This window comes from Penicillium malachiteum (assembly GCF_028827825.1).
Source record: "Penicillium malachiteum strain IBT 17515 chromosome Unknown utg000003l:1.0-4950554.0:1.0-4952489.0, whole genome shotgun sequence".
Taxonomy (NCBI): Eukaryota; Fungi; Ascomycota; class Eurotiomycetes; order Eurotiales; family Aspergillaceae; genus Penicillium; species Penicillium malachiteum.
The window spans coordinates 1,441,704-1,467,003 of NW_026643096.1; the positions used below are offsets into that span (position 1 = coordinate 1,441,704).

The 25,300-nt window shown below is 47.7% G+C and overlaps 9 protein-coding genes across 9 annotated transcripts; 4 read left to right on the forward strand and 5 right to left on the reverse strand.

Annotated features, from left to right (window-relative positions):
* Positions 1–3,569: 3,569 nt before the first annotated feature.
* Positions 3,570–4,540, reverse strand: N7483_006871 (NAD(P)-dependent oxidoreductase; the record flags this gene model as incomplete). The annotated part of the gene is made up of 3 exons (XM_057090308.1): positions 3,570–4,057; positions 4,082–4,433; positions 4,496–4,540. The coding sequence occupies 3 exons, from the start codon at positions 4,538–4,540 to the stop codon at positions 3,570–3,572; spliced, it is 885 nt and encodes a 294-aa protein (XP_056945049.1).
* Positions 4,541–5,085: 545 nt separating this feature from the next.
* Positions 5,086–6,950, reverse strand: N7483_006872 (amino acid permease; the record flags this gene model as incomplete). Its single annotated transcript, XM_057090309.1, has 3 exons — positions 5,086–6,433; positions 6,515–6,626; positions 6,692–6,950. 3 exons carry the CDS (start codon positions 6,948–6,950, stop codon positions 5,086–5,088), a joined length of 1,719 nt encoding a protein of 572 aa, XP_056945050.1.
* A 1,228-nt stretch (positions 6,951–8,178) lies between these two features.
* N7483_006873 (cytochrome b-c1 complex subunit 10) lies at positions 8,179–8,954 on the reverse strand (the record flags this gene model as incomplete). Its single annotated transcript, XM_057090310.1, has 5 exons — positions 8,179–8,187; positions 8,245–8,392; positions 8,464–8,517; positions 8,817–8,878; positions 8,931–8,954. 5 exons carry the CDS (start codon positions 8,952–8,954, stop codon positions 8,179–8,181), a joined length of 297 nt encoding a protein of 98 aa, XP_056945051.1.
* A 581-nt stretch (positions 8,955–9,535) lies between these two features.
* N7483_006874 (putative disulfide isomerase) lies at positions 9,536–11,941 on the reverse strand (the record flags this gene model as incomplete). The annotated part of the gene is made up of 4 exons (XM_057090311.1): positions 9,536–9,901; positions 9,967–11,535; positions 11,567–11,648; positions 11,721–11,941. The coding sequence occupies 4 exons, from the start codon at positions 11,939–11,941 to the stop codon at positions 9,536–9,538; spliced, it is 2,238 nt and encodes a 745-aa protein (XP_056945052.1).
* A 448-nt stretch (positions 11,942–12,389) lies between these two features.
* On the forward strand, positions 12,390–13,221 carry N7483_006875 (complex I NDUFA5 subunit family protein; the record flags this gene model as incomplete). The annotated part of the gene is made up of 3 exons (XM_057090312.1): positions 12,390–12,937; positions 12,999–13,103; positions 13,158–13,221. 3 exons carry the CDS (start codon positions 12,390–12,392, stop codon positions 13,219–13,221), a joined length of 717 nt encoding a protein of 238 aa, XP_056945053.1.
* A 775-nt stretch (positions 13,222–13,996) lies between these two features.
* Positions 13,997–16,949, forward strand: N7483_006876 (coatomer subunit beta'; the record flags this gene model as incomplete). The annotated part of the gene is made up of 6 exons (XM_057090313.1): positions 13,997–14,014; positions 14,130–14,192; positions 14,244–14,265; positions 14,331–14,362; positions 14,417–15,685; positions 15,744–16,949. The coding sequence occupies 6 exons, from the start codon at positions 13,997–13,999 to the stop codon at positions 16,947–16,949; spliced, it is 2,610 nt and encodes an 869-aa protein (XP_056945054.1).
* Positions 16,950–18,132: 1,183 nt separating this feature from the next.
* N7483_006877 (serine/threonine-protein kinase) lies at positions 18,133–20,496 on the reverse strand (the record flags this gene model as incomplete). Its single annotated transcript, XM_057090314.1, has 6 exons — positions 18,133–18,330; positions 18,394–18,758; positions 18,822–19,237; positions 19,313–20,090; positions 20,178–20,333; positions 20,475–20,496. 6 exons carry the CDS (start codon positions 20,494–20,496, stop codon positions 18,133–18,135), a joined length of 1,935 nt encoding a protein of 644 aa, XP_056945055.1.
* Positions 20,497–21,332: 836 nt separating this feature from the next.
* Positions 21,333–23,044, forward strand: adaB (chromatin-binding transcription regulator ADA2; the record flags this gene model as incomplete). The annotated part of the gene is made up of 3 exons (XM_057090315.1): positions 21,333–21,425; positions 21,521–22,912; positions 22,976–23,044. The coding sequence occupies 3 exons, from the start codon at positions 21,333–21,335 to the stop codon at positions 23,042–23,044; spliced, it is 1,554 nt and encodes a 517-aa protein (XP_056945056.1).
* A 496-nt stretch (positions 23,045–23,540) lies between these two features.
* N7483_006879 (enoyl-CoA hydratase/isomerase family protein) lies at positions 23,541–24,585 on the forward strand (the record flags this gene model as incomplete). The annotated part of the gene is made up of 2 exons (XM_057090316.1): positions 23,541–23,772; positions 23,972–24,585. 2 exons carry the CDS (start codon positions 23,541–23,543, stop codon positions 24,583–24,585), a joined length of 846 nt encoding a protein of 281 aa, XP_056945057.1.
* Positions 24,586–25,300: the final 715 nt, after the last annotated feature.

The following is a 25,300-nucleotide window of genomic DNA, read 5'->3' on the forward strand; positions in this document are numbered from 1 at the left end:
TAGAGGCCCATAACGATGACAAAATAGCGCGCGCCGGGTTCTACGATCATGTAGATCCCCGCTTTCTTGTCTCCGCTCTCATCTCGGCCGAACTGGTAGGACCTCACGAGGGCACGAGAGCACAAGAGTTACAGCTTGGTATAGTATACAAAAGAGTCGGGAGTCTACGGTAGAACATTATACCCTGGTAACATACCTAGGTATAAACGGAGGAATTCCGCATAAGACCATATGGTGAACCGAATGGTCAGATCGGTATAGAGATTTATACAAAGGTACACATCCGACCTGCCCAACCCGTAACTCATCCGAACTGGGAGCCTTATCCCGGCAGAGGCCGGAAAGCAAACCTGAAGCCAAGTCCGGATCGCCGAGTTTCAGGATCCTCTATAGCCAATCATATAATCACACGGCCCCCAGCGGACGAGAGGATTATGGGCGCCACCCACCTCATAGGTTAATAGGCTCATTAGTTAGTTGGGTCAGTTGGGGGGGATTTTTTTGCTTCAAAGGTCCTTGGATGCATCCCGCTAAAAAAAAAAATTGGGGTCGAAACGCGCACATCACATGCATTCTCTACTCCGTATATCGAATATTACAGCTTCGAATGTACCATGTGAGGAGACTAATTAAAGATCACATCGGAATACTCCGAGTCTTCAAGTTAAAAATTTCAATAGACCGGAATAATGTATTATCCATGTGCTTGAAAGGTGGATCGGTGACATTGATTTTCCCATCGGGGGGGTTAGGGAATGCCCGCGGAGGTTGTTCTCATTATTATTAGCCGCTGTACGGAGTACCGTGGACTTGGAAATCCCATAAAGGCAAAAAAAATGAGAGTAAAAAAATAAGATAAAATATATGAAAAATATCAAAAATTCAATTTGAGATGAAATAGTTATATTTCCAGTATTCACAGTATTCAATGATACGAGAATATTTAATGTTATGAGTTACGGAGTACAGGGAATTTCTTTGCCCCTGCCACTTGGCCACGTCATGTGGTTTTCAATAATCTTCCATGGAACCGATATTGAAAAGAGACTCATAATGAGGACTTGAACTTCAAAGAAAGGGTTCGAATTGCATATGATTGATTGTACCAGGTTTAGTAGAGTTAGAGGCAAACGATACATCAAAAGTCGGAGCCGTGGATTGTAATCCAGCAGATTACTGTTTGCAGTTCCAAGGTTATGCGTAATTGGAATGCAAGGCGCCAAGAAGAGAAGGAGATAAAATTAAATAATAATAAAAAAATAAAAATAAAAAAACCGCAAATACAAAATTAGGAAAAACCTGAAATCTGAATCTAAATCATAAATGTCCATGGCTGCCTGAGTTATGCATGCCGACTACGGCGAGATCTTGTCTTTCATGATTGGGCATTCGGAAGCCTAAGATGCAGCCTCTCTCCCCTTTAGTGTACACTCTCCGTAGTTGTTATTTTGTTGAGAGTGGCGGGAGGAAAAAGCCCGAACATTTCCAAAATTTGAATTGAAGAACGGTAAAATTACAACATTAATACCGATATTCTCCCCGACCATTATTTATGAACCATAGAATATCATTCTCATATGACGATTTTGGCCCCAAGAGTTCTCTTGTTTTGCCCCAGTACAGCTCGCTTACCGCGATAATTAACCCCTCTCTTGTATGAAATGTTGAAATTAATGAAAATCGGCAAGAAAATGGGTCCTCCCGATTCAGGAACAGTCGCCAAAGATCCACCAGCAAGGAACTGTGGCGAAGACCCGAATGTGGTTCCAGGAACCGCATACATCATCCCTCGGCAAGATACGCCAGTCGCAGTAACCCCCTGACAGTGTCGATCGGGTACGGCACAGCATCAGCCGTGTTGCAGACAAAGGAGGTCACGAAAAATAAATAATTTAGAAAAAAAAGGTTGAATGAGACTGAATTTAATTCCTAAATTAGGAAGGCTGTAGAATTCGAAACCAGATTCAATTTTTTTTTGTTTTACCAAGAATCCTCCTAGAGAGGTAATTTCTCACCGGTTGTCTAATTTTCCAGTTCGTATCCATGCCAGCACTTCAGTATGAGAAAAAGGAAAAAAAAATTACGGAGTTATGGATATACATAAAAAAACATCGTGAGTATTATTTCGACATAACTTCATCTGGACATCAAGTTCAATAGTACAAAGTATACTCTCTCTACCCGATCGCTATGACATCGAAAATCAACTATTTTCAATGAGTGTATTTTGGTACACACCGTATTTCGGATTTTCCTCAGATTACCATGATAATTTAAACATTCTACCCAGACCTATAGTACGAGATTAATTAAGACAAAAAGCGTTATTGGAGATAGAGTTCACCATCTGAATAGAACCAAAAATGTGGATCCGCATATTGCGTACCTCGTGTCAGGGGGGGGGGGGGGAAGAAAGAAAGAGGGGATGTGGATGCCCCCCATCTGGAGTCAGTTTAAGCATATCTGTGTGTCCCATCGACTTATTTCTCCGTTGCATCCATGTCCAGTGCCCACCGCACAGCTTGTGGGGACTTGTCCAGGGGGCCGGTGGATCTATTCGCAGGATTCTCCCCGGGGATCCCAGCGTTCAAGATAACTGTGTACAGGGTACTTGGAGGGGTTGAAAGAGGTAGTCTTCGGCTTTGTGTTTTTTGTGAGACACGTGGCGGTTTTCACTTGATTATCTGTCGTGGCTGGCTCTGATGTGTCCTAAGCTTCTTGATTGGCTTTTCAAATCTCGCTACTAACGATATATGATCCGCCGAGTTGGGTGCTCTATGGTACCCAATACTTGAAAACTCTCGAGGGTGATCGCCCACTTTTTAGCACTTGCATTGAGTGGGCTTGGGCATGGGTACCTATTGTTTCTTTTTACGATTGTGGGGATTTTAGTATTTTCGGCGTTTGTATACACATACTACAGGATTCAAGTGCTGCAAGTTACTGTATCTAGTGATGGTAGTAGACACAGTACTTGAGTAGTATGCCAGATTTTCTTAGCTAGCAAGATCACTGTGCATACATACGTGCCTGAGAATTACAGTCAAAGGTTAATAATAATAAGATTTGAATACATAGAGCCGACATACGCATGCGCTAGCGTCAATGGCTAACTTAATTGATCGCAACGAGTACTGCTGGCTTCATTATGTACATAGCACTCTAAGGGTTGCGCGTAGTAGGAATGCTCAATTGAGGTCTAATAGGAATCGTAAGACCTATGTAGATAAAATAACATTAGAAACCCCCTGTCTCAGGTACGTCGCTTAGCATTACTAGAAGTTTGTTTTGGACATGATACTTTAGGGGATGTTCACTGTTTCCTCTTTGGGATTAGTGGGGTGACAGTAGTGAGATTCTCAACCGTGTGAAACCATCCTGATTCCTACTTCAATCTCACACTTAAGTAAAGAATACGAAATCTCAAAATATGTGTTCAATCTATCTCACTTTGGGGGACGTTATGTACTGACAGTCTGACATAAGAGCATCATACATCCAAGCCCACCTGGGCAGGTAGCCCTAGTACTAGGTACACTGGATAGTACCACGACAACTTTTGATCCCTTCTAGTTCTTGAAAGGTAACCCAGAATTCTGTCTCACAGCCCCATAAATCCCAGTAATATCACCCCGGACACCCATCTCGGCTTTAACATCAGCCAAATAAGCATCCGCAGACTGTACACCACGCATAGTAGCACCGACACTCGCCGCCATATCCATCGCATGGCGTGCATCCTTTCTCACAAGATCAACCGCAAAAAGCGGCTCAGCGCGCTCAAAATAATCACCACTGCGCATTCTTCCCGCATAAGCATCATAAGCACCAGGGAAAACTGCCTCGATAAACTGCTGCAGCGCTTCAGTTCCCAGTCCCGACTTCTCTGCAACAACCATACCCTCCGCAATCGTCTGCACCATATTCAACACAAAGGTATTTCCCGGAACCTTAAGCTGGGAGGCCTTGCAAACTTCTTTATCGCGGAACTCGATGTTCGCTTTCGATATCACGCCTGTCGTGTAGGGCTTCAGGCGGTCAATGGATGAGCTGGGGCCTGCTAGAACGCAGATTACTTAACCTGCTTCTGCCATGGCAGGGGCGCCGAAGACGGGACTAGCGACGAAGGAGGCACCATGAGCTGAGAGAGTGGTTGCGATTTCGGTGGTGGTGTCTGGGTGGACGGTTGAACAGTCGACGAAGAGCTTATTCTTGGCGTTTGGGAGGGATTCAGTGATGGTTTCGCGGAGGGCATGGTCGTCACTTAGACAGGTGAAGATGATGTCTGAGCTGGTGATAGCATCATCTAAGTTGGAGGCGACTTTGATGTTGGGATTTGCTGAGGCGAAGGTCTCTGCGCGTGAGGTCGTGCGGTTGAAGACTGCCAATGGGGTGTCGAGGGGACCCTGTGTAGCGAGGTTCCTGGCCATGCCCTGGTTTGGTCTGTTAATTTATGGACTTCAATGTGTTCATATTGGATGGAATGATATCTCACCCGACCCATGTTGCCGAGGCCAATCCAGGCAATTCGGAGAGCCATTTTGTGAAGTATATATACCATAACCTGAGAGGTCTAGTTGAGAACTTGAAGTTCAGTTGATCAGATGGTGTTACTTACAACAGCCAGAGACAATTGAACATAATTTATACTCGTAAAAGATGAGACAAATCCACTCAGATCTACTTTCCTGCTGATTAATTCTAATTGAATAGAATGATTCCAAAGCCAAGCTCGATCTATATACAACCCGAAAGCGGGTTAGACTCCGCAGTGGCGGAGGGTGGAGCAGGAGCGGAAACCCTGAAGATCGTCTTTTTTACCCTCTTTTATTAGAAGATTGGTCATCTTGAGGATTTTGAAAGAAAATTTCAACTTCTGAATAATCAGGAAAGTGGATCGGCATTAGAAACTTGAAGTTCTGTATCGAAATGAATTAAAGAATGGGAGAGCCTCGATGTAGATAGTATGGTTCGCACCGGACTCCCACTATATCATATATAGAAGACAAATTAAATGTAAATGCACCATAGCACTTCATGTACTCCAGCCAGGATAAAGGAAGGGAAGCCTAGATACTCTTAACGCTACTTTGGAAGAGTATCATCAGACTTATCTGACCCCTTCGTTGCCTCCACTTCCTGAGCAGGGGTAGGATCCACACCCTCATTGATTTCTGGCTCATCATGGATATGGTGAATCGCATGCTCCACATTGACCTTCGGACCAGTGAACCACTTATGGGCATCAACAAACCACCAGATCAGAACAACGAGCATCGGTCCACCATACACAAGACAAGTCCAGTTCATCAGATCTGGGGTAAGGTCTCCTTTTGTGACGCTGGGCAAGCACAAAATAGGCACCATGAGAGCAACAAAAACGACTCCCATACCACCAATGAAAGGCCCATAACGACCAAGGTTCCAGGGTCCCTTGCGGAAACGGTGACCGACAAAGAAGACACGAATGAAGATAGGAATAATGAAGGCAACGAACTGAGCAATGGCACCGATAGAGAACAAAGCACCGATGGCAGTGGTTCCAGCCAAAATCAATAGGCACATGAAGATTCCAAGGACAGAATTGAGAACCACAGCGTTAACGGGTGTCTGTGTGTATGAGTTGACCTGCTTCCAGTAATTTGAAAATGGGAAACAATCATCGCGAGCATAGGCATATGTCACACGAGAAGCAGCAACCATACAACCCTGACCCATAGAGAACCCACAAATAATAGTCAGACAAAGAATACCTAGCGCAGCCTTCTGTGGCAGAACTTGTAGCAAGTATGATGCCCACGGCTGTCCGAGTTCAGAATCGATAACGGCTTCGATATCGGTCACGGTGTAGGCAACTACTAGTTGCAGGAACCAACCCATAACACCACCCACACCAGAAGTCATGACAATAGCGCGTGGAGAGGCGACATTAGCATTGGAGCATTCCTCGCTCAGATGAAAGGGCGAGTCATAGCCTGACATGGTCCAAATCACAGCAACAAAGGTCATGAGGACGGCAACACCATCGGGGAAATCTGTTTGGTTCGTGATGTGGCTCCAGACCTCATGAGATGAGGTGAATTTGGGACTGTTCTTTGCAGCTGCAGGAATGACGATGAGAGTCACCACAAGGGCGAGGACATTGAATGTCGAGCCCCAGGAGTTGAACTGGGCGACTCGCTTGGTGGGAAGACTGCTGATAACGGTATGGATGATCATGATCAAAACGGTGAGGAGGTAGATCTGCCAGTTTTGTGGGACATAGCTAGGATTGGTTATTGAACCAGCAGCTAGAATCATTGCGGCCAGCGCATAGTCGACTGAGGGAGCTGCGGTGATTTGACCGATCCAGTTTGACCATCCTGTAAGCCAAGCAGCGAAAGGGCCCCAACCAGGAGGCGCAAGGACGGCAGCAGCATAATAGAGTCCACCACTATATAGAAGAGCATATCTAAGTTAATATCACATATTTTCTTGATTCAGATATCATCACGAGTATAGCTGGTTGACATACCTGGTGGGCATAGCCGAGCACAGCTCGGCCATTGACATAGCAATACACTGGATGAAGACCATAGCAATGAGCCAGCCCCAAACCATACCTGCTGTACCTGCATATCCCAGCCCTATTCCATCCCGAACCCCGTGTTAGCTTGTGTGGATACCCGAGGTGAGACTTTGAGAAACATACCATAATACATTGTACTCGCAAAAGAGGGAAGCAATCCCAGGACAGCAAAGCTGACACAAAAGGTTGTCCACAGGGAGAATTCACGTTTGAACTCTTGTTTATAACCCAGGGCCATAATCACTCGCTCATCGGCGTCCAGTTCATGGTCTGCATATGGCACGTCGCCATCCGCAAGCACAGAGGTTACCTGGGCATGCTGGAAATCATTATACGCCGAGGGTCTTCTATGTGTACCCGAATCCAAGGATTTAGATCCCATTCTTGGGATTGTTTCCTCCACTGCCCGTGGAGGAATTGATATGAGAAGGAGATGAGAATGTATAAGAAGATTTGATTATAAATGTGTAAACAGCGAGATTATGAGTTATCGCTCGAGTGCACATGTACAGATATCGGACTGTCCGACATGACCACGGGGCTCTGGCTTTATTTAAATGAAGTGTGATCAAGGTTTCACAAGTCTCGCGTCTAGGGGCATCTGTGTGGTTATCTATGACGGCGATATAGCAAGGTTGGCTTATCCCCGCGCTATGATTACCATGACAACAACGAGATAACTTTGTGTCAAAGAACCAACCACACTCCGTGAAACTGATCTGGTGGGACCATAGAAAACAATCGGAAGCTTTTATGGAATGAGGGGTGGCACAAAACAGGGGCAAAAACGGGATGGATCGAGCGGCAAGAAGACCGCATGGGCGTTTCTCCACATGTTGACACAGTCTGATAACGAATCCTGGAGTATCACATAATGCAATGCAGTCAAATAAACTAATTGATAGACCAATCTCCGTGAAAGCCGCATCCTGGAAAGACTAGGGAATCCTTTGATTTGGGCACAACGCATGGACTTCTCCGCACCATAGACCTTGTGATTCGTGGTCCACGAACTCAAACGTCTTGCTATTCGATCAAAAGATGAGATCCGTGCTACCCCGGTTAGCTTGGCAGGAAAGCTCCCTAAACTCATCAGGGAAACTCCAGGCGTCGAGACGAGAATTCCTTATCAGCCGAAGCAGAACAGGGGCCAGAGATAAGCCTGATGGCGTTGGGCTGCCCATATATCAATCAATCCTTATCTACGTCACAGCATGGACCTTCCTGGATAGGAGAAGCGTATTTTGATAATATTTGAACATGTCATCACAGGGCGGATACTATTCTGATATCAGATGAAGCTGAAGCTCTGATATACTTCGTGCTCGTATGGTACTTGATACTATGTACCCAGGTTGTATAGTCCCGACTTGGAGGTCAGGACTCGGACTTACCCGAATAACCGAAAACTCATGAAGGTCTATAAGGTATCAATGATATCCACTGGCACAGCATTGAAAGAAGATAAAACCATGAATTTGGTTTGAAACGGTTGCCTCTATGTGCTATTCAAAACATAAAAGACTTCATCGATATTCTACACACGTCCTCCCATCGCCAATATTGTGATCACACGCGCTCCAGGTTTTTACAATCCCCAAAAAGATAATTTAGAAGGGCTATGACAGGAGTTAGTACCCAAACAGAGCGAAATACCTGAAGATGAAAGAACTTACGTTGTCCTCAGGGGCAATGGTGCGGTCGTAGTAGGTGTCCAGGAAGGGGAACTGCTGGAGGATGTCACGGCGGACACGGGGAACCTCGCCGAGCATGAAAAGAGCGGCGGTACCGGCGAAGACACCGAAGGAGCCAGCAAGAGTACCACTAAAGTGAACCGTCAGTAAAAAATCTCCAGTTATGGTGATAAAACACCGAAAAAGGTTGGGTAAGCTTACGCCTTGACAGCGCTGCTCAGATCGAAGCCAGCAACACGACGGGGAATGGCAATCCTGCAAACATAATATTAGTTGCTTAGTCCGGTCCAGTGCTATAAATATGTCGACTATCAATGGTCATCTCCCGAGATGTGAGGTATTGTACCGACCGCACCGGCCGCGGCAATGATCAAGCCATCATTAAGCCACACTTGATAGATAAGTTCAAGGCAAAGAGGTAATCCAAAAGGGTCACTCATCAAAGCACAATTCCTCATCTAGTCCGCTGGCAATCCGGCCTTGTACACCTTCCATCTCGGGATTTTGACATTTCAATGTCGAAAGACGTCGGGTTCCGTTCGGGGAGGTCTCACTTGGGGGCAAAGGCAGAGGCGGTGGCCTGGGCCGCAGCGCGGCGGAGGGTAGGAGTGAAAACCTATAAATTAAAACAAACATCATTAGCAATCTGCTCAAGGTGGTGGTCGTACGTTCCGCGCCCATCCCGAGGTCATATTCAATGACGCGATGTGTCCAACTTGATCCCGTATCGAGGGGAGTCAAGGGAGATCTCGAATGGATCAAGGGAACTTAATGAGAAACAAGTCTCTATAACCTCAATAACGTACCATTGTGTCAGCGAGGGCAAGTCGTGGGAATTGCTGGAGGGACAAGGAGCTGGCACTCTAATGTTCGAGGTCGACAAAAACCGGGAGTGCCCGAATAGCCAATCAGAAGCCGAGCTTGTCTCCTTCACGTGAGCAAAACCCAATTGTCCAATCAGAGGCCTTATAATTGATTCAAATACTCATTATGTACTACAAGGACATGGTATATAGTACTCACTTATAGTCTATAATTAATCTACTAATGACAGAATGATCAGGTTTGCGGAAATGTGTTCTGAGTTCTTTATGAGAAAGTAAACAATAAAAGAAATAGACGTATGTGCTTCAACACCCCCAGGTTCGGACATGCAAAGACCAAATGGAGACTGCGCATAATGAAAACAGCCTGGAAATCAATCAAATACAATTGAAAAAGAAAGAATTATAAGAATCCGTGCAGCCAAACACCTGAACTGTACATGCTCTCATTAGTCGACTTTTCCTGTCGAGCCTCCATTCAAGAATCCCTCCTTGCCATCCAGGTGGAAAAAGCCACCACTACCGTTAGAATTACCAAGAATACCGCCACGGCCGAGACCGGCACGGCGAAGTAAGCGGCCACGGCCAAAAATAGTAGCCACAGCAACAACCAGACCAAGGAGAATAAAGAAGAGGATGGGGTGACTGCCAAGGAAGGAGCGGGTGTAAAAGAAGAAGGACTCCAAGGTGCCAATGGTAGACTTGGGGGACAGCTTGGGAGGCGAGGAAATGACCAAAGGGATGGTTTCCAAAATTGAAGTACGCGAGGCCATGATGGTAGCTCCACTAGAAGCAGTATCCCAGTAGCGACGGTTCTGGAAGAAGAAAAGTTAGTCTCAAGAGGGAATAAATACAAAGAGGAGTGTTCAAAGGAACTTACATCTTCATCGTTGATGATCACACGGTCACCATTCTCAACATCAATACCGTAAGTGGTGCGCAGCCAGCGCTCCCAGAAGTCACCATCGATCCAGGCAAAGTGAACGGGCTTCTTGTCATCTTCACGGATGGTGATGCGCATGTTCTTGGCAGCTCGTAGAGCGCGCTGGTCATTTCGGTCATCAGCTTCCTCGATACGCAATTGCTTGGCATCACGGAGTTCAGACCGCTCCAACCGGAACAGTTGAATCTGTTTGTCCATCCACTCAGAAGCAGCTTCCTTCAGCTCACGCCGGGACTGCTTGAAATCGTCGGAACGGCGACGGCTGAGAATTCCAAGAACAATGTATTTGCCATCCATAATCTCTCGAGCATTTGAAGCTGTGAGTTCTGGGACAATTGGTAGCCATACGGTCTGCATCCAAGACAGAACTTGACGGAAATCTCTCATGTCCTTGGGGGCAAGCACATTGTAGTAGTTAGGACGTCCATCACGGACAACCAGGAGACGGGGCCAAGTCGAAATCTTGAAGCGCTCCGCTAATGCAGCGCTGTTGGTCTTAACGATCCGAGCATGACCCACAAGGCTGAGGGTAAGACGATCCATGGCCGCAAAGTCCTCTGAGGTAGTTGCGTGATCGTAGAAGTACAAAAACAAGACCTCCTCAGTCTCCTCCAGCTCCTTGAAAGTAGCGGCATCCACATCCTCAATTTCCGAGTAAGGGCCAATAGCCTTGTTAGTGAAAGAGAGCAGATCACCCAGGCCACGCAGACCAGTGTACTCCACTCTTTGTCCACCTCGGAAGAAGTAAATAGTGGGGAAGGCATTCACCCGCGCATCCCCGCAAAGCCGGGTCTCAACGTCGCAGTTAACTTCGCCAACATTCAGAACATCCTTCATTTCCTTGGCCATCTCCTTCCAGTTAGGAGCCATAGCCTGACAGTGAGGGCACCAAGGGGCGTAAAACTTGATGAACCAGGAGTCCTGAGTGGTAGTCACGAGCTTCTGGAAACTCTCGGCAGTCAGAGGAACTGAAATTCCCTGCGGGTTGGGAGGCGCGCTCTTGGGCTTCTCCTTTGTGACGGTGATAGTGCTCGACTTGGTATCAACGGCAGAACCAGAGTCCTTCTGGGATGCCAGTTCGTTTTGGTTCTCTTCATCCTTTACAACAGGAGCAGAGGGCTTGTCATTGTCATACACTGAGTCCGGTTCAGCAGAGAAATCCACAGTAGTAGCGCCAACCTCGGGCAATTTGATGCCCTGCGGAGGGCGGGATCCAGGGAAGAGAGTCTCGAGTTTTTGCTCAATGAGCTTACTCAGATCGTCAATCTTCTTCGCGCCAACAAATACATCCTTCTGTACACCATTTTCGTAGAATCCAAAGGTCGGGTAAGCGGTAATACCGAGTTTCTCGCAAAGATCTCCGTGGGCCAAACAGTTCATAGAAGCGAAGTGGAAGTTGTAGTGTGAAGTGAACGAGTCGACGGATTTTGGATTGGGGGGTCTTGCCGGATGTTGGCGCAATGGGATTTGAGGTCTAAAGTGATATATTAACACGACGAGTCGAATCTATGAAAGTAAAGGGGAATCAATCACTCACATAATAGTATTCATAGGTGGTTTGGTAGTAGGGCGCAGCCTTCCTACAATGGGCACAGGATGGAGAGTAGTGTTTAACCAACCTAAAAAAAACAGTCAGAACCAAAACGATGCCCCTCATCCTACACTAATAACTGGACATAAGGAGTACTGACCAAGTGCCATCTTTAGTTGCCTCCTCGAAATTCTCCGGGGTCAGCTGAAACAGCGGGGGCACATCCAACCCATTGAACACTGAGGGCTCTTCAGGGTCGAGGCCCTTGCTCGATCTCTTCTGTAATCTATTGACACCGATCGATTCAACGTCTGAAGATGCGGACGGTGTCGGAACGGCCAATAAAGAGATGAGGGACCATCCTAGCCAGGAAGCCCTCATTTTTGCGGAAATTTTGGAATCAACCTCAAGGAAGGGTTTGAAAAGAGAGTACGGAGTAGAACGTCGAGGCTAGTTGAGACTATTAAAACGAAGGACGGCCGTCGAAGGGTGCAATTACGGAAATATCACAGGTGGCACATCGGACAACGGAGGGGGCGAAAAGTTGCGCAGGATGGGCGCGGAATATCGAAAAGGCGTGGAAGTAGCAGGGATGGTTCACCAAGCCCTGAGCGGTAGAAAGAAGACAATCAGACAACACACCAAAGGGCCGGCTTGAGGCGCGTGAGTGAAGATAACAAAAGTAACAAAAAGGTGGCTTGCCCCTGCTTCTCACGGTTACGGAGGAACTTAAGTTAATCCGGGTCCCGACCGTCGAACTTGCTCCCTGACCAATTGGGCTCTCCGCAATCAGCAAACCTCCCCCAGTTCAACATCTCAACCCACCATAATGAGGTCTACACTTCGATTGTTGGCCAATGTCAAGCCCCGGTACCTGGAGCCTTTTGCTCCTACCGGATTGACCGGTCTCATCACCCACCCGAGTCCCCGCCCGACTTTGATCTTCCTTTACACCAACACCCTGCAAAAGCTGCAGTCCTTCCCCGAATCATCCGCCTACCGCAAGTCCGTCGAGGCATTGACCCGCCACCGTCTCCAGATTGTTGAGTCACAGAAGCCTCCCGGCTTTGATGCGTGGTTAGAGCGCGCGAAGAAGACCGTTGGCGCTGAGCCCGAACGATTCGCTCAACTTCAGCTTAAGAACGGCGCGTTCGCCTACGCCGCTTCGCAGGAGCGGGACTTCAGCGATAACGCCCGCGGTGAGGAGTGGGATGGTGAGACTCTGTCTGCTACCACTGAGGGTCCTACCCGTACCGCGGAAGAGGAAGCCGAGTGGGTTAAGATTATTGAGGAGGGTAGCGAGTCAGCCAACAACCACTCTGACTTCCACGAGGTGGCCATGAAATGGGAGAATGAACCCGCTCTGGAAGCTTCGCAGTATGTTACTTATTGTGCAGAATTACCGGTATACAGGATCGGAGACTAATCCTTGTAACAGAGTTGCCGAGATTGAGCAGCAGATTGGTGCAGGCCTGATCGAAGAGATTATTCAGGTTGCAGAGGCTGAGTCGAAGCTGGTTGATGAGCTTCACAAGGCGCAAGTGTAAGTTCAATCCAAGTCTTGAATTTTCTGGCTTAGATTGCTGACTGCTTATAGGTGGGAGGAACTGGAAGAGAAGCCCGCTCCTGGTCAGTGGACCTACTTCGAGCGCGGCAATTAAGTGATCGCGGAAATAGGCTTATAAGCCAAGTTTCTGTAACTATTAGAGGAGCGGATGTTCGAATAAATTCCCTTGTTTTACTTTCCAATCTCTAGTATTTTCAACTTCATGTTTTGGCGAATGAATGAATTTTATACTCACATGTACAAAACACATGGATGCGTCATGATCCCAGTTTATCATCTCTCCAAGATCAAGTTCTAGCCACTACCACTGACGATACAGTTGAATTCAAGTGCTTTACAATGTAGACTTGAACTCCAGGGCTTGACGCTCCTCCAGTGACAGCGTGAGCTTTAGTTCCCCTCATAGTACGGAGTATGTACTATATACCCACTATTGATAGTAGTACCTAGCATATATTTGAAGGCAGTATCCACATCATGATGTGCATTTCCAAGATACGTCGATACTACCTACATAGATGCATTGATTGTTACAAATAGGTTATCCATCTCAATCCATAAATTGACAATCTTTATCTGTCCAACTTCCATCAACCTATACTGCGTACTTCACGTGGGTCAGATCTCGAATCAGGTGGAAGGCGGTGAGCGCGGGAATCCCTTGTGGACACATACATTGTCCCTGAACGCCATCAAGCTCACTTTCCAGCCTGGAAAAGCTCGATATTCCTCTCAATCGATCTTCTACGGGTACAGAGCTTCATCTGTATCTAACCTTTCGGGCTCCCTGAGCGGCTCGCCGATCTTTCCTTGTTCGTGTACGCCAGACCGTCGCATCACACAAACACTCCGTGCATCCCCCACACAACATGCGGCTCGACATCAAGGTACGCCGATTCATTCAATGCCGGGGCATTTGTCTCAGACGGCATGAGAGATATGACTTTGAGGGATGGGCATCTTCGGAATTGGTGGATTGCTGACGAGAATGGTATCATATAGAGGCAGCTCTTTGCCCGCTCAGAGCGGGTGAAGGGTATTGATTTCCACCCCACAGAGCCATGGGTAAGTCTCATTTATGATCCTTGAGGTGCTCTCACACTGACGTTTCAATAGATTTTGACTACATTGTACAGTGGTATGTTTGAGGAGAGGCGATTTCGCAAGCTATACCTCCTGTATGCTAACACTTCACCACAATAGGTCACGTTTACATCTGGTCATACGAGACACAGGTATGCTCTGAGACAGTCAATTGTGTCGTCAATAAACTAACAAGCCCATTTTAGTCCATCATTAAAACATTCGAGCTCACAGATGTCCCCGTTCGCGCCGGTCGATTTGTTGCGCGCAAGAACTGGATTGTTTGTGGATCGGACGACTTCCAGCTTCGTGTGTACAACTACAACACCTCCGAGAAGATTACCTCCTTCGAAGCTCACCCGGATTATATTCGATCAATCGTTGTTCACCCAACCCTCCCCTACATTCTCACCGCCAGTGATGATATGACGATTAAGCTGTGGGATTGGGAGAAGGGTTGGAAGTGTGTCCAGGTCTTCGAGGGCCACAGCCATTACGTGATGGGAATGTCGATCAATCCCAAGGATACGAATACATTCGCTTCGGCCTGTTTGGATAGGACCGTTAAGATCTGGAATCTCGGCTCTTCTCACGCCAACTCGACCCTCGAGGCCCACGAAACCAAGGGTGTCAATCACGTCGACTACTACCCAGGCGCCGACAAGCCCTATATTTTGACTACCAGCGATGACAAGACAATCAAGATTTGGGACTACACCACCAAGGCCCTTGTTGCCACACTGGAAGGCCATACCAGCAACGTCTCTTTCGCATGCTACCACCCCGAATTGCCTGTGATCATTTCAGGTTCCGAAGATGGAACAATCAAGATTTGGCACGCCAATACCTACCGCTTGGAGCAGTCACTTAGCTACGGCTTAGAGCGAGCATGGTGTGTTGCTTACCAGAGGGGCCAGCAGGGAGTCGCAATGGGTTTCGATGATGGTGCGGTTGTTGTAAAGATGGGTCGTGAAGAGCCTGCTGTGTCAATGGATACATCCGGAAAGCTCATCTGGGCGAGGAACAGCGAGGTTGTGTCAGCTGTCATCAAGGGCGGTGATGAGACACTCAAAGATGGCGAACCCCTTGTGCTGCCAACAAAGGATTTGGGAACATGCGAGGTGTACCCTCAAACTCTGACCCACTCTCCTAATGGACGATTTGTTTCCATTTGCGGTGATGGCGAGTATATCATCTACACATCACTGGCGTTCCGCAACAGATCTTTTGGACAGGCATTGGACTTCGCTTGGGGCTCCAAAGACAACAGCAATGACTATGCTATCCGAGAATCAGCAACTAGCGTCAAAATTTTCAAGAATTTCAAGGAGCAAACTGGCGGCTTAGATGTTGGCTTCCAAGCAGAGGGCTTGAGCAGCGGCTGCCTTCTTGGTGTTAAGGGCCAGGGTGGAATCGGTCTGTTCGATTGGGAGTCTGGCAGTCTGGTCCGAAGAATTGAAGTTGACCCCAAGGAGGTAAGCTCTGCATCGAGGAATTCTTTTTCAGGTGTGGTATACTAATTGTTAATTGCAGGTCTACTGGTCCGAATCTGGCGAGCTCGTTGCACTGGCATGCGAGGACGCTTTCTACGTCTTGCGATACTCAAAGGAGGCATTCATTGAAGGTGTCAACAATGGCGAAGCTGATGAAGATGGTGTCGAGGCGGCTGTTGAACTGGTTGCTTCTATTAATGAAACCGTTGTTAGCGCAACCTGGGTTGGAGACATTTTCAACTACGTCAACTCCGCAAACCGCTTGAATTACCTGGTGGGTGACCAGACTTACACAATCTCCCACTTCGACCAGCCATCATACATCCTGGGATACTTGCCCCGAGATGGCAGAATCTACTTGATCGACAAGTCCCTTACTATTACTTCTTTTGGACTCTCCCTCAGCATGGTCAGCTACCAAACCGTCGTGTTGCGAGGTGATATGGAAGCGGCCGCGGAGCTGCTTCAAGAAGTGCCTCAGGATCAGATGAACAAGGTCGCTCGCTTTCTCGAGGGTCAAGGATACAAAGAAATTGCGCTGGAAGTCGCCACGGATCCGGAGCACCGTTTTGACTTGGCTCTGTCACTAAACGATCTTGAGACTGCCCTTCAGATTGTCCGTGATGATGCTAATGTCGAGAACACACACAAATACAAGAGCTTAGGAGATGCCGCGCTAGCTGGCTGGAACCTTGCTCTTGCTGCAGAGTGTTACACATCCGCTAAGGATGTGGGCTCCCTTCTTCTTTTACATACTGCCAGCAACAATCGCGATGGTCTTCGCGCCTTGGTTACTCAGGCTTCGGAGGCTGGTCTTCACAACGTTGCTTTCTCTACCCTCTGGTCTCTTGGTGACGTCGATGGTTGTATCAATCTCCTGATCCAAACAAACCGAATCGCCGAGGCTGTGCTCCTAGCTCAAACATACAAGCCCAGCCGCGCACCTGCGCTCGTTGTCAAGTGGAAGGAGTCTCTCGAGACCTCGGGCAAGACCAAGGTTGCTCGTCTGATTGGTGTTCCTCCCGGAGCTCCTGATGTCGTGTCAACTGACGATGACTTGTTCCCTGAGTGGGATGAATACATTCGCCTTGAAAAGGAAGGTGGCGTTCCCGAGCCCCCATCATCGGAGTCTCTCATTGATATCGATGCGGATGATGACCAGGAGCCCGAGGCCGAAGCCGAACTCGAAGCCGAAGCCGAGGATGAACTCGAGGAAGAGGCTGAAGCAGAGGGTGATGAGGAGTAAAAAGATCAACTCGGTTGTATTCGTACGTTCTCGGGCGAAGTGTTGATAGAAGACCATTTTATTCTTTCCGATTGATGCGAGCGGCGTCTTAACGTGCTTCTAACTTTTATTTTATTATTTGATTTTCTTCTCTTCATTTTCTCTTATTTCTTGTTCAAGTTTAATTGCCGCACAACTACCTAGCCTCGATCCTGGTAGTATACCTGATATCAAATAGACAATGATAACGTTTGAAGTCTAACCTAAAACGTCAACCCGGTCTCCATAGGATAATTTCCATGTGCTACCCTCTCATGATCATGATCATTGCAAAATATTCCGGAACCCGAAGGGATAATTGGACGAATACTCGGTAGTAGAGATGCTCGACTTCAGACGACTCGGAGGCCTTAAGCATCAAGATATATGGCACTATCGGCCACATCTGACTGTTTGAATTACACGTGGCATAGTCTAGTATTCGATGTATGATTTGGAAATTGGACAATCAACACTACTGGTATCCAAGTCCGAGTCCGCGATACTACTACTGCTACTACTACTAGTATGACCGTGACCCTTGCATTGACTACGTGATAAACTACTCAGACTACATATACTTTAAAAGCCCAACTACGCTAGAAACTTAGCTCAAAGAAAATGTTGGCATTGTCAATTGTAAAATGTCAAGAGTACGGGGAAAGGCATTCTTATACCCAAACATACATAAGACAAGGACAACACGACAGGTAAGGACCGCTTGAGAATGTCGAACGAAAAAACAAGGGTGGAAGGAACCTGCCTAAAAGCGATTTCGATGACGCTGAGATGGAATCACCAGGAGACAAACATGATCAAAGCGCTCAATGGGGGAAGAGAGTGGGTGGATGAGAGGAGGAATGATATAAGAGGACAGGGAAAGGAAACAAAAGTCTCGAAAACTGAAACAGGCTCCGAGACCGGGATGCCGCGGACTCCTTTGGATGGGAAGGAAACAAAAGACAAGGCAGAAAAAAAAGGAAGAGATGAATGATCAAGATTGGTGATATGTGGGTCGAGACAAAAACACAGTACAAAGGAGAATCGTGTCTATGTGGCCCTTCTTGCACATCGATTGTGCTCGATCTAGTCGACGGGACAAGCAGCTTGCGGCAATCCCTGGTTTAGAATAGAATTGTTTTGCTCATTGATTCTTCTTCTTGATTTACTCGGGAATGCTGGCAAATGATGGGTCTTTCACACTGCCACCGGCGTCGCCAAGACCAGCCACAGGACGGTTATACGACCATCCTACAAACTGTTCCTGGACAGTCGATGAGAGGGCAGGACCATCAACATATGAGTCTTGAGGCTTCTCGGATGTGAATTCATCGTCAAAGTTGTGCGTATCACGAGCATCCGACTTGATTAAGAGCGTTAGTATATATTTTATTTTGAATGACACGGGGAAGAAGGGTTAGCATACCACATTAGGACGGAAGCTTGGCTCATACTTCCGCTGGAGAAGCTTGCGCCAATCAATGTTGGCAAAAAAATGGTGAGACTTGATCTCTGCAGCACCATTGGCACCAAGACGGCGCTGGGGATCGCGGTCCAGCAGTCGTGTAAGGAGATCCCGAGCCGCTGGTGGTACAATATCACTGCTGGGGAAGGTCAGGGGTTCCTGTAGAATCTTGCGGTACATCTCATTGACGTTCTCATCATAGAAAGGTGGCAAGCCTGTCAGCATCTCATAGAGCAAGACACCAAGAGTCCACCAATCCACGGTCTTGGTGTAACCGTTACCAAGCAGGAGTTCAGGAGCAAGGTATTCGGGAGTTCCACAGAAAGCTAGCGTGTCTTGGTTAGAAACTGGAAAAAAACGGTCTAAGGTAGAACGGTATAAATGCTTACTGTTTGTTCGATCCTCGTCCTTCATATCCAACTTGCACAAGCCGAAATCACACAGAGCGATGTGGCCAGTGTAATCAAGCAGAATGTTCTCAGGCTTCAGGTCACGGTAGATGACCTTGAAACCATGGAGACACTCAAGGGCACACAGCAGTTCGGCAGTGTAGAAGCGAGCGCGGTTGATGTCAAATCGCTGTTCCCTTTGCAGATGATGGAACAACTCTCCACCGTTGACAAATGCCAGCACGAAGTACAACTTTTCTGGTGATTGGAACGAGAACTTCAGAGGAACGATGAAAGGATTGTTAATTTGCGCCAGCACGGAGCGCTCTGCGAGGGTGTGTGTTACTTCAGATCGGGAGATAATATGTGCCTTGCGAATGGTCTTCAGGGCGTAGATTCGGCCGGTATCTCTCTTCCTGTTCCATGTCAAAATGATGAGTCAGTCGTCCAAAAGTAGAATATGCAGTGATAAAAAAGGTATTGCATCTTACATGACCTGCATGACTTTGCCGAAACTTCCCTTGCCAACAACCTTCAACAAGTCGAAGTCCTCCATTTTCAGACTGCGCTGGCGGTTCTCAACGAACGACACGCCAATCTTGATGGAACCACTTCCAAATTGAAGGTCAAGCCACTCAGCACCCAGCTGACCCTGGGTGCGCTCCTGCTCAGCATGGGCGGCAGCGGCTTTCTGGTTATCCTTCTTGCTCAACTTAGGGTCTTCCACGTAGGGCTGGCTGGCCTCCTCGAAGCGGGGTTGGACCTTGACGGCTCCCAGGAAGATGTCCTCACTTCGGCCGACACCGGTTCGGGCTGCAGGGTTACGCAGGTACAGCTGGACATTCAGCTCGGTCTTTCTGGAGACATCGAACTTGAACGCTGTGTTATCGCCTGCCCATAGGGGGCTTTCAGGTGTACCCGACACGGCGTCGACAAAGACCTGGTTCTTTTCGAAATCGAGCAACGCATATGGAAGGTACTTGGTGGAGTAACGGCCGTGGATGGTCGGTGCGGCGTTGATACCCCCACTGGTGGACTGTGGGCGGGCTGAGTTCACATAGGAGCCACCTTGACCATGAGAGGAATGCGAAGAGGAGGAAGTGCTGGGACGCAATGATGAGGCGGCGTAGGAGTTGTTTTGGAAATGAGAGTTAAAGATCTGCTGAAGTTGCGGGGAGAGAGCGAGTCCCTTTCCCTCGTGGAGAGTGACAATGAGAATACCGGGGTTCACTGGGGCCACGGGAGGCGACACAAGAGACTCTGAGGCAACTACAAGATTGTGAGAAAAGCACGGAGATTAGCCTGAAGCCCCTGTGAATATAATGCTTCATGAAGTCTTCATGCTTTCCATCTTACCAATGCCATTTGTCGAGGGGGCCTGAGAAACACTCGGGGCCTGGGCAGTCACTGGGGTCTCATCACCACCGCCATTTGAGTCTCCCTTAATTGTAGAAGTAGACGAGGAACGACCGAAGCCCTGAGTTAAAGGGGCCAGGTGCGTCTCCTTCAGTTCTGGTAGTAAATAAATTGGTCAGCCACATAGTTCAGCCCCTGAAGTCCTCAATGTTTCACAACCATCCGCCTAAGGAGGGGTTGACCGATTGAATTTTGAGGGGAACAAAGGACATGGAGAGGGAGACCAACTGAACATACTTTTGGTGAGCTTCCAGGACATGATGGGCGGTCTTGTGAGGTTATGATTCTTGTATCAGTTGATTTTAACAAGATCGAATACCAAGACCGCGGTTGTTGTAGACTGGGCCACCAAACAAGTCAACATCTGAAAGTTCCCTTTTTGAAACCACACCAACGGGACAGGATCAGCACAGATGATCCTACCTGTCTCTTTTCTCTCACTCCGTCGAAAATTTTCTGAAATTTGTTGTTTTCTTCTGTTTCCCCCCCTTTGAAAATATTGTTGGTAAGGGAAAGAGTGGCAATGATGTACAAACAAAGTATGGTGAGAAGGAAGATGTCCAGGGGAGAGAAGGGGGGGGAAAGTGGCGTATGGGGGATACGAAGATTCCCCTCGGGGCTGATTGACACGGGGGCTCCTAAGTATGAAGATGGGGCCAATAGGGCTGTAATTTTAGTCATAATAGTGTAATATAATTGTATTGGTAAAGTTACCAGCCACATGACCGGGACAACGACTGCGCCACACAGTCAATGGAGACTCCAAAGAGCATTCCACTCTTGATGAACCTCAATTTCGGAAACTTGATCAAATCGTTACTTAATACCAATTTTTCTGATTTTTCTACAATTTTTTTCTATTTGTTTCTTACCGGGATTCTTTCTTGGAATCCTTGTTACCTTTGGACGAATCGTATCTCCCCGATCAGATCATCACGCGGAGATCTTACCCCAGCTATCACACCTCATCACCTCCTTCCTTCCACCCCCAGATCTTATCTCCTTCCATAATTGCCCTCTCAGGTATCTGGAGGGCGACTTTGGAATTTCGCGACGGCTTCGGATTCAGTGGAGGATGAAAGGACCCAAGGATCGATGGGTGTAATACGCAAGAAGACCGCCTCGCGCGGCACCGAGGCTGGCACTAAGTTCCACTGTGACGTGTGCTCTGTTGATGTGACTTCGACTGTGAGTTGCGCCGTTGATTTTCTTTTTTTCTTTTTTGCTTTCCGACTGCTTGGAGAAGTAATATTTGTTGAAATGAAAGACTAATGGGTTACTAGGTCCGCATCTCCTGCGCCCACCCTAGCTGCCATGAATACGACCTCTGCGTCCCCTGCTTTGCCGCCGGGGAGAAATCAAAAAACCACGATCCATCATCTCACCCCTTTCAAGTCATCGAACAAAACTCAGTCCCTATCTTCCAGGGAGAATGGGGAGCTGATGAAGAGCTGCTCTTGCTCGAGGGCGCCGAGATCTACGGACTGGGCTCCTGGGCCGATATCGCCGACCATATTGGTGGCTATCGCAGCAAGGATGAGGTTCGCGACCATTACATTGATACCTACATAGACAGCTCAAATTTCCCACTTCCCGACCGTGCCGACCCCGACGATCACAGTCTCCAACAAGCTATACCCAAAGATGAATTCCAGTCACATAAGAAACGGCGCATTGAGGAACGCAAGGAAGCGGCAAAGGCAGCGCCGCCTACAACACCGAAGCAAAAGCCAACCGCCAGTGTACCGGCATGCCACGAAGTGCAGGGTTACATGCCTGGTCGATTGGAGTTTGAAACGGAGTTCCTTAACGATGCGGAGGAGGCGGTTCAGCATATGGCGTTTGAGCCCGGGGCGGGTATTAGTGCCAATGGAGAGGTAGACGCCGAAACCGAGCTGAAGATGACGGTCGTCGATATTTACAATTCGCGACTCACAGCGCGTACAGAGCGTAAGAAAGTGCTCTTTGAGCATAATCTCCTGGAGTACCGGAAGAACACCGCATTAGAGAAGAAGCGCTCGAAGGAAGAGCGAGATCTCCTTAACAAAGCGAAGCCTCTAGCTCGGATGATGAACGAGAAGGACTTCGAGGAGCTTAACAAAGGACTAGAGTATGAACACAATCTGCGGCTAGCAATTGGGCAGCTTCAAGAGTGGCGGCAGATGGGCATCGGAGATCTGAAGACAGGCGAGAAGTACGAGCAGGATAAGCAGCAACGTGCTCAGCGAATGATACCTCAGGGCTCCTTCGATCGCTTTGCTAGTGCACGCCCGAAGCAAAACCAGATCTCGGAGACGCCATCTGCGGCTCTTCAGCTCATAACCCCCGAACTTCCACTTCGTCTTCAAACTGCTGCAAGCCCACACAAGCAGCCAGACTCTGACAATGAGCCCATGAATGACTTTGATCGTCTCTTCGCGATCAATGGCGATGCCGCACCACCAACCCCCGCGAAGACGAAATACATCATACAACCACTCAGTGGAGTCTCACCCTGGAAGCTGGATAGCGAAGGGGCGGCAGATCTCCATCTCCTCACAACGGAAGAAACTGAAATCTGTAACGTGCTGCGCCTGATGCCAAAGCCATACTTGGTCATCAAAGAGACTCTATTGAAGGAGGCTATGAAGCAAGGTGGAAATCTGAAAAAGAAGGATGCTCGGACGATTTGCAAGGTGAGTTCTCTCTTCATCAGTTATAAATTCAGCATTTCTCCTCATACTAATACACTCACTTAGATCGAGGGCACCAAAACCAGCCGAATCTACGATTTCATGGTACATAGCGGATGGATCAACAAGAGCTAGCTTTGATCCTTGGAGAGGCTGTGGAAGCGTCTCTGTTTTCGATATCCACGCCTATTTGTAGCGTTTTTGTTTCAGGCGTTCTTGTGAAAGATGGGTGGAATTGATTTGTGGATATATCAGGCACTGGGTGGTAATGATACTCCAATATTATGACCTTAACTGAACTTCAAGTTGCACACTATCACTTCGTAGAAAGACTTCTTGTACAATATTTCGAAGACCACGGGAAGTACTAAAACACTACCTAGGTAGTAATAATCCTGGTGAAACGGAATTATAGACCGAAACAATGGATCAGTGTGGATATAGATACCCGGCTCTCCACATCGGCCCTCGGCATCTCCATCTTCTCCGCACTGAACCCCCAACCTCATTTACCTACTTTAAAATGTCGATGTGCACACTGGCAATTCGCAATTGAATCAGACCTAAACAAACTTACTACAAGATTCTATAAACTCTTGCACATGTGAGAACCTTCTCTGAATCATTCAAAATGTCGAAGTTTACTACGCCACCTCCAACCCCGGAACATGCACTCCTCTCCTTCCCAGCACCATACGTCCTTCTGGTAACCCTCAACCGACCTCGCGGGTTGAATTGCATCAATTCGCAAGGACATGTTGATCTGCATGAAGTATGGGAATGGATGGATGAGGAGCCAAGTGTGAGAGTGGGCATTATCACAGGGACAGGAAGGGCTTTTTGCGCAGGAGCCGATTTAAAAGGTACCAACTTACCAGTTGAACATAATACCGCATCTGCTTCCAACCTGCACCTATCCTTCGACTTATAACACAAACCTTGAGCTTCCTTTTTATCTTACCTTGACCCTTAAGCTCCACCGAACTACAACCCTCCCAATATCCCCATCTCCGCATATTGAACTGACCCATTTACCTACGAATTGAAACTAACATCACGCAGAGTGGAATAACCGCACTACTACAAATACCCGTACGACAATGCCAACAAGCGGGTTCGGCGGTCTAGCTCGACGAAAAGGCAAGAAACCCGTAATAGCAGCCGTAAATGGACTCTGCTTTGGCGGCGGTAGCGAAATGACCATCAACAGCGACATGGTGATTGCTTCTTCGCGCGCTGTGTTCGGGCTACCTGAGGTAAAGCGTGGAGTAGTTGCCCAAGCAGGAGCGTTACCGCGACTTGTTCGGACTGTGGGTAAACAGCGAGCGATGGAGATGGCGCTTACAGGTCGGAATATCCTACCCGAAGAAGCTGAGAGGTGGGGACTTGTTAATGAGGTTGTGGATGTGAAGGGTTTGAGTCAGGAGGAGGGGAATAAGGTGGTTGTTTCGAGGGCGGTTGTTGTTGCGGGGTTTATTGCGGGGAATAGTCCTGATGCGGTGCTGGTTACTAGGGAAGGAATAAAGCTGGGTTGGGAAGGGATTGGGGCGGATGAGGCGACGGGCATGTTGAGTGAGACTTGGATGAAGAGATTGAATGATGGGGAGAATATTAAGGAGGGGTTGAGGGCTTTTGTGGAGAAGAGAGCGCCTGTTTGGAAGGATAGTAAGTTGTAAGTGTGGTATTGTGTGACACTGGCATTGCCTGTCATCAATTGGCAGGCAGTGATGCTTTAGACACCCCAATAACCAAAATCTGATTATAGAACTCCGAATCTTCCAAGGCTATGTTAACTGATCAATTGAGGCATTTAATGTAGATTGGTGCCAGCACTGAGTGAACATGTGGTAATGAATCTGTAGTTCTTTGAGGCACATGGGCCATGGCCACCCGAGGCTTGAAACACATTTGAAGCAATGCCAATGGTGGAATTGGTATATTCAGACCACCAATTACTCTCAAGCTGAATAAAATCCATTGCAATTTCAAATGTTACATTCAAATTATGCTGCAACGGCACGGAGTACAGAGACCCGTATGGACTCGGAGACTAGAAGTATTCCCACATCCATGTCAAGGGTCGGAGAATAGCGGGAATATAGTAACTTAGAATCATCACATTGCAGAAAGGTGACGAGGCATGCATGATTTAATACTTCCTGAACTCGAGTACAATTCCAAGGTTAACATGATAAATTAACATGATAAAGGAGTTGTGTTTACCCGGTGTTATTCTATAGGTGGGATTCAAAGGTGGAACCCTGGGTACCTGAAGTCACTTTTAGGCTACTAATTGCGTATGTATTGCATCAAAGCTAGTCGGGTTAGGAACAGGGCCGAGGTATCTTGATCACATCCAGGTGGCTGCATGGTGGCTGCTACAGATCGTGG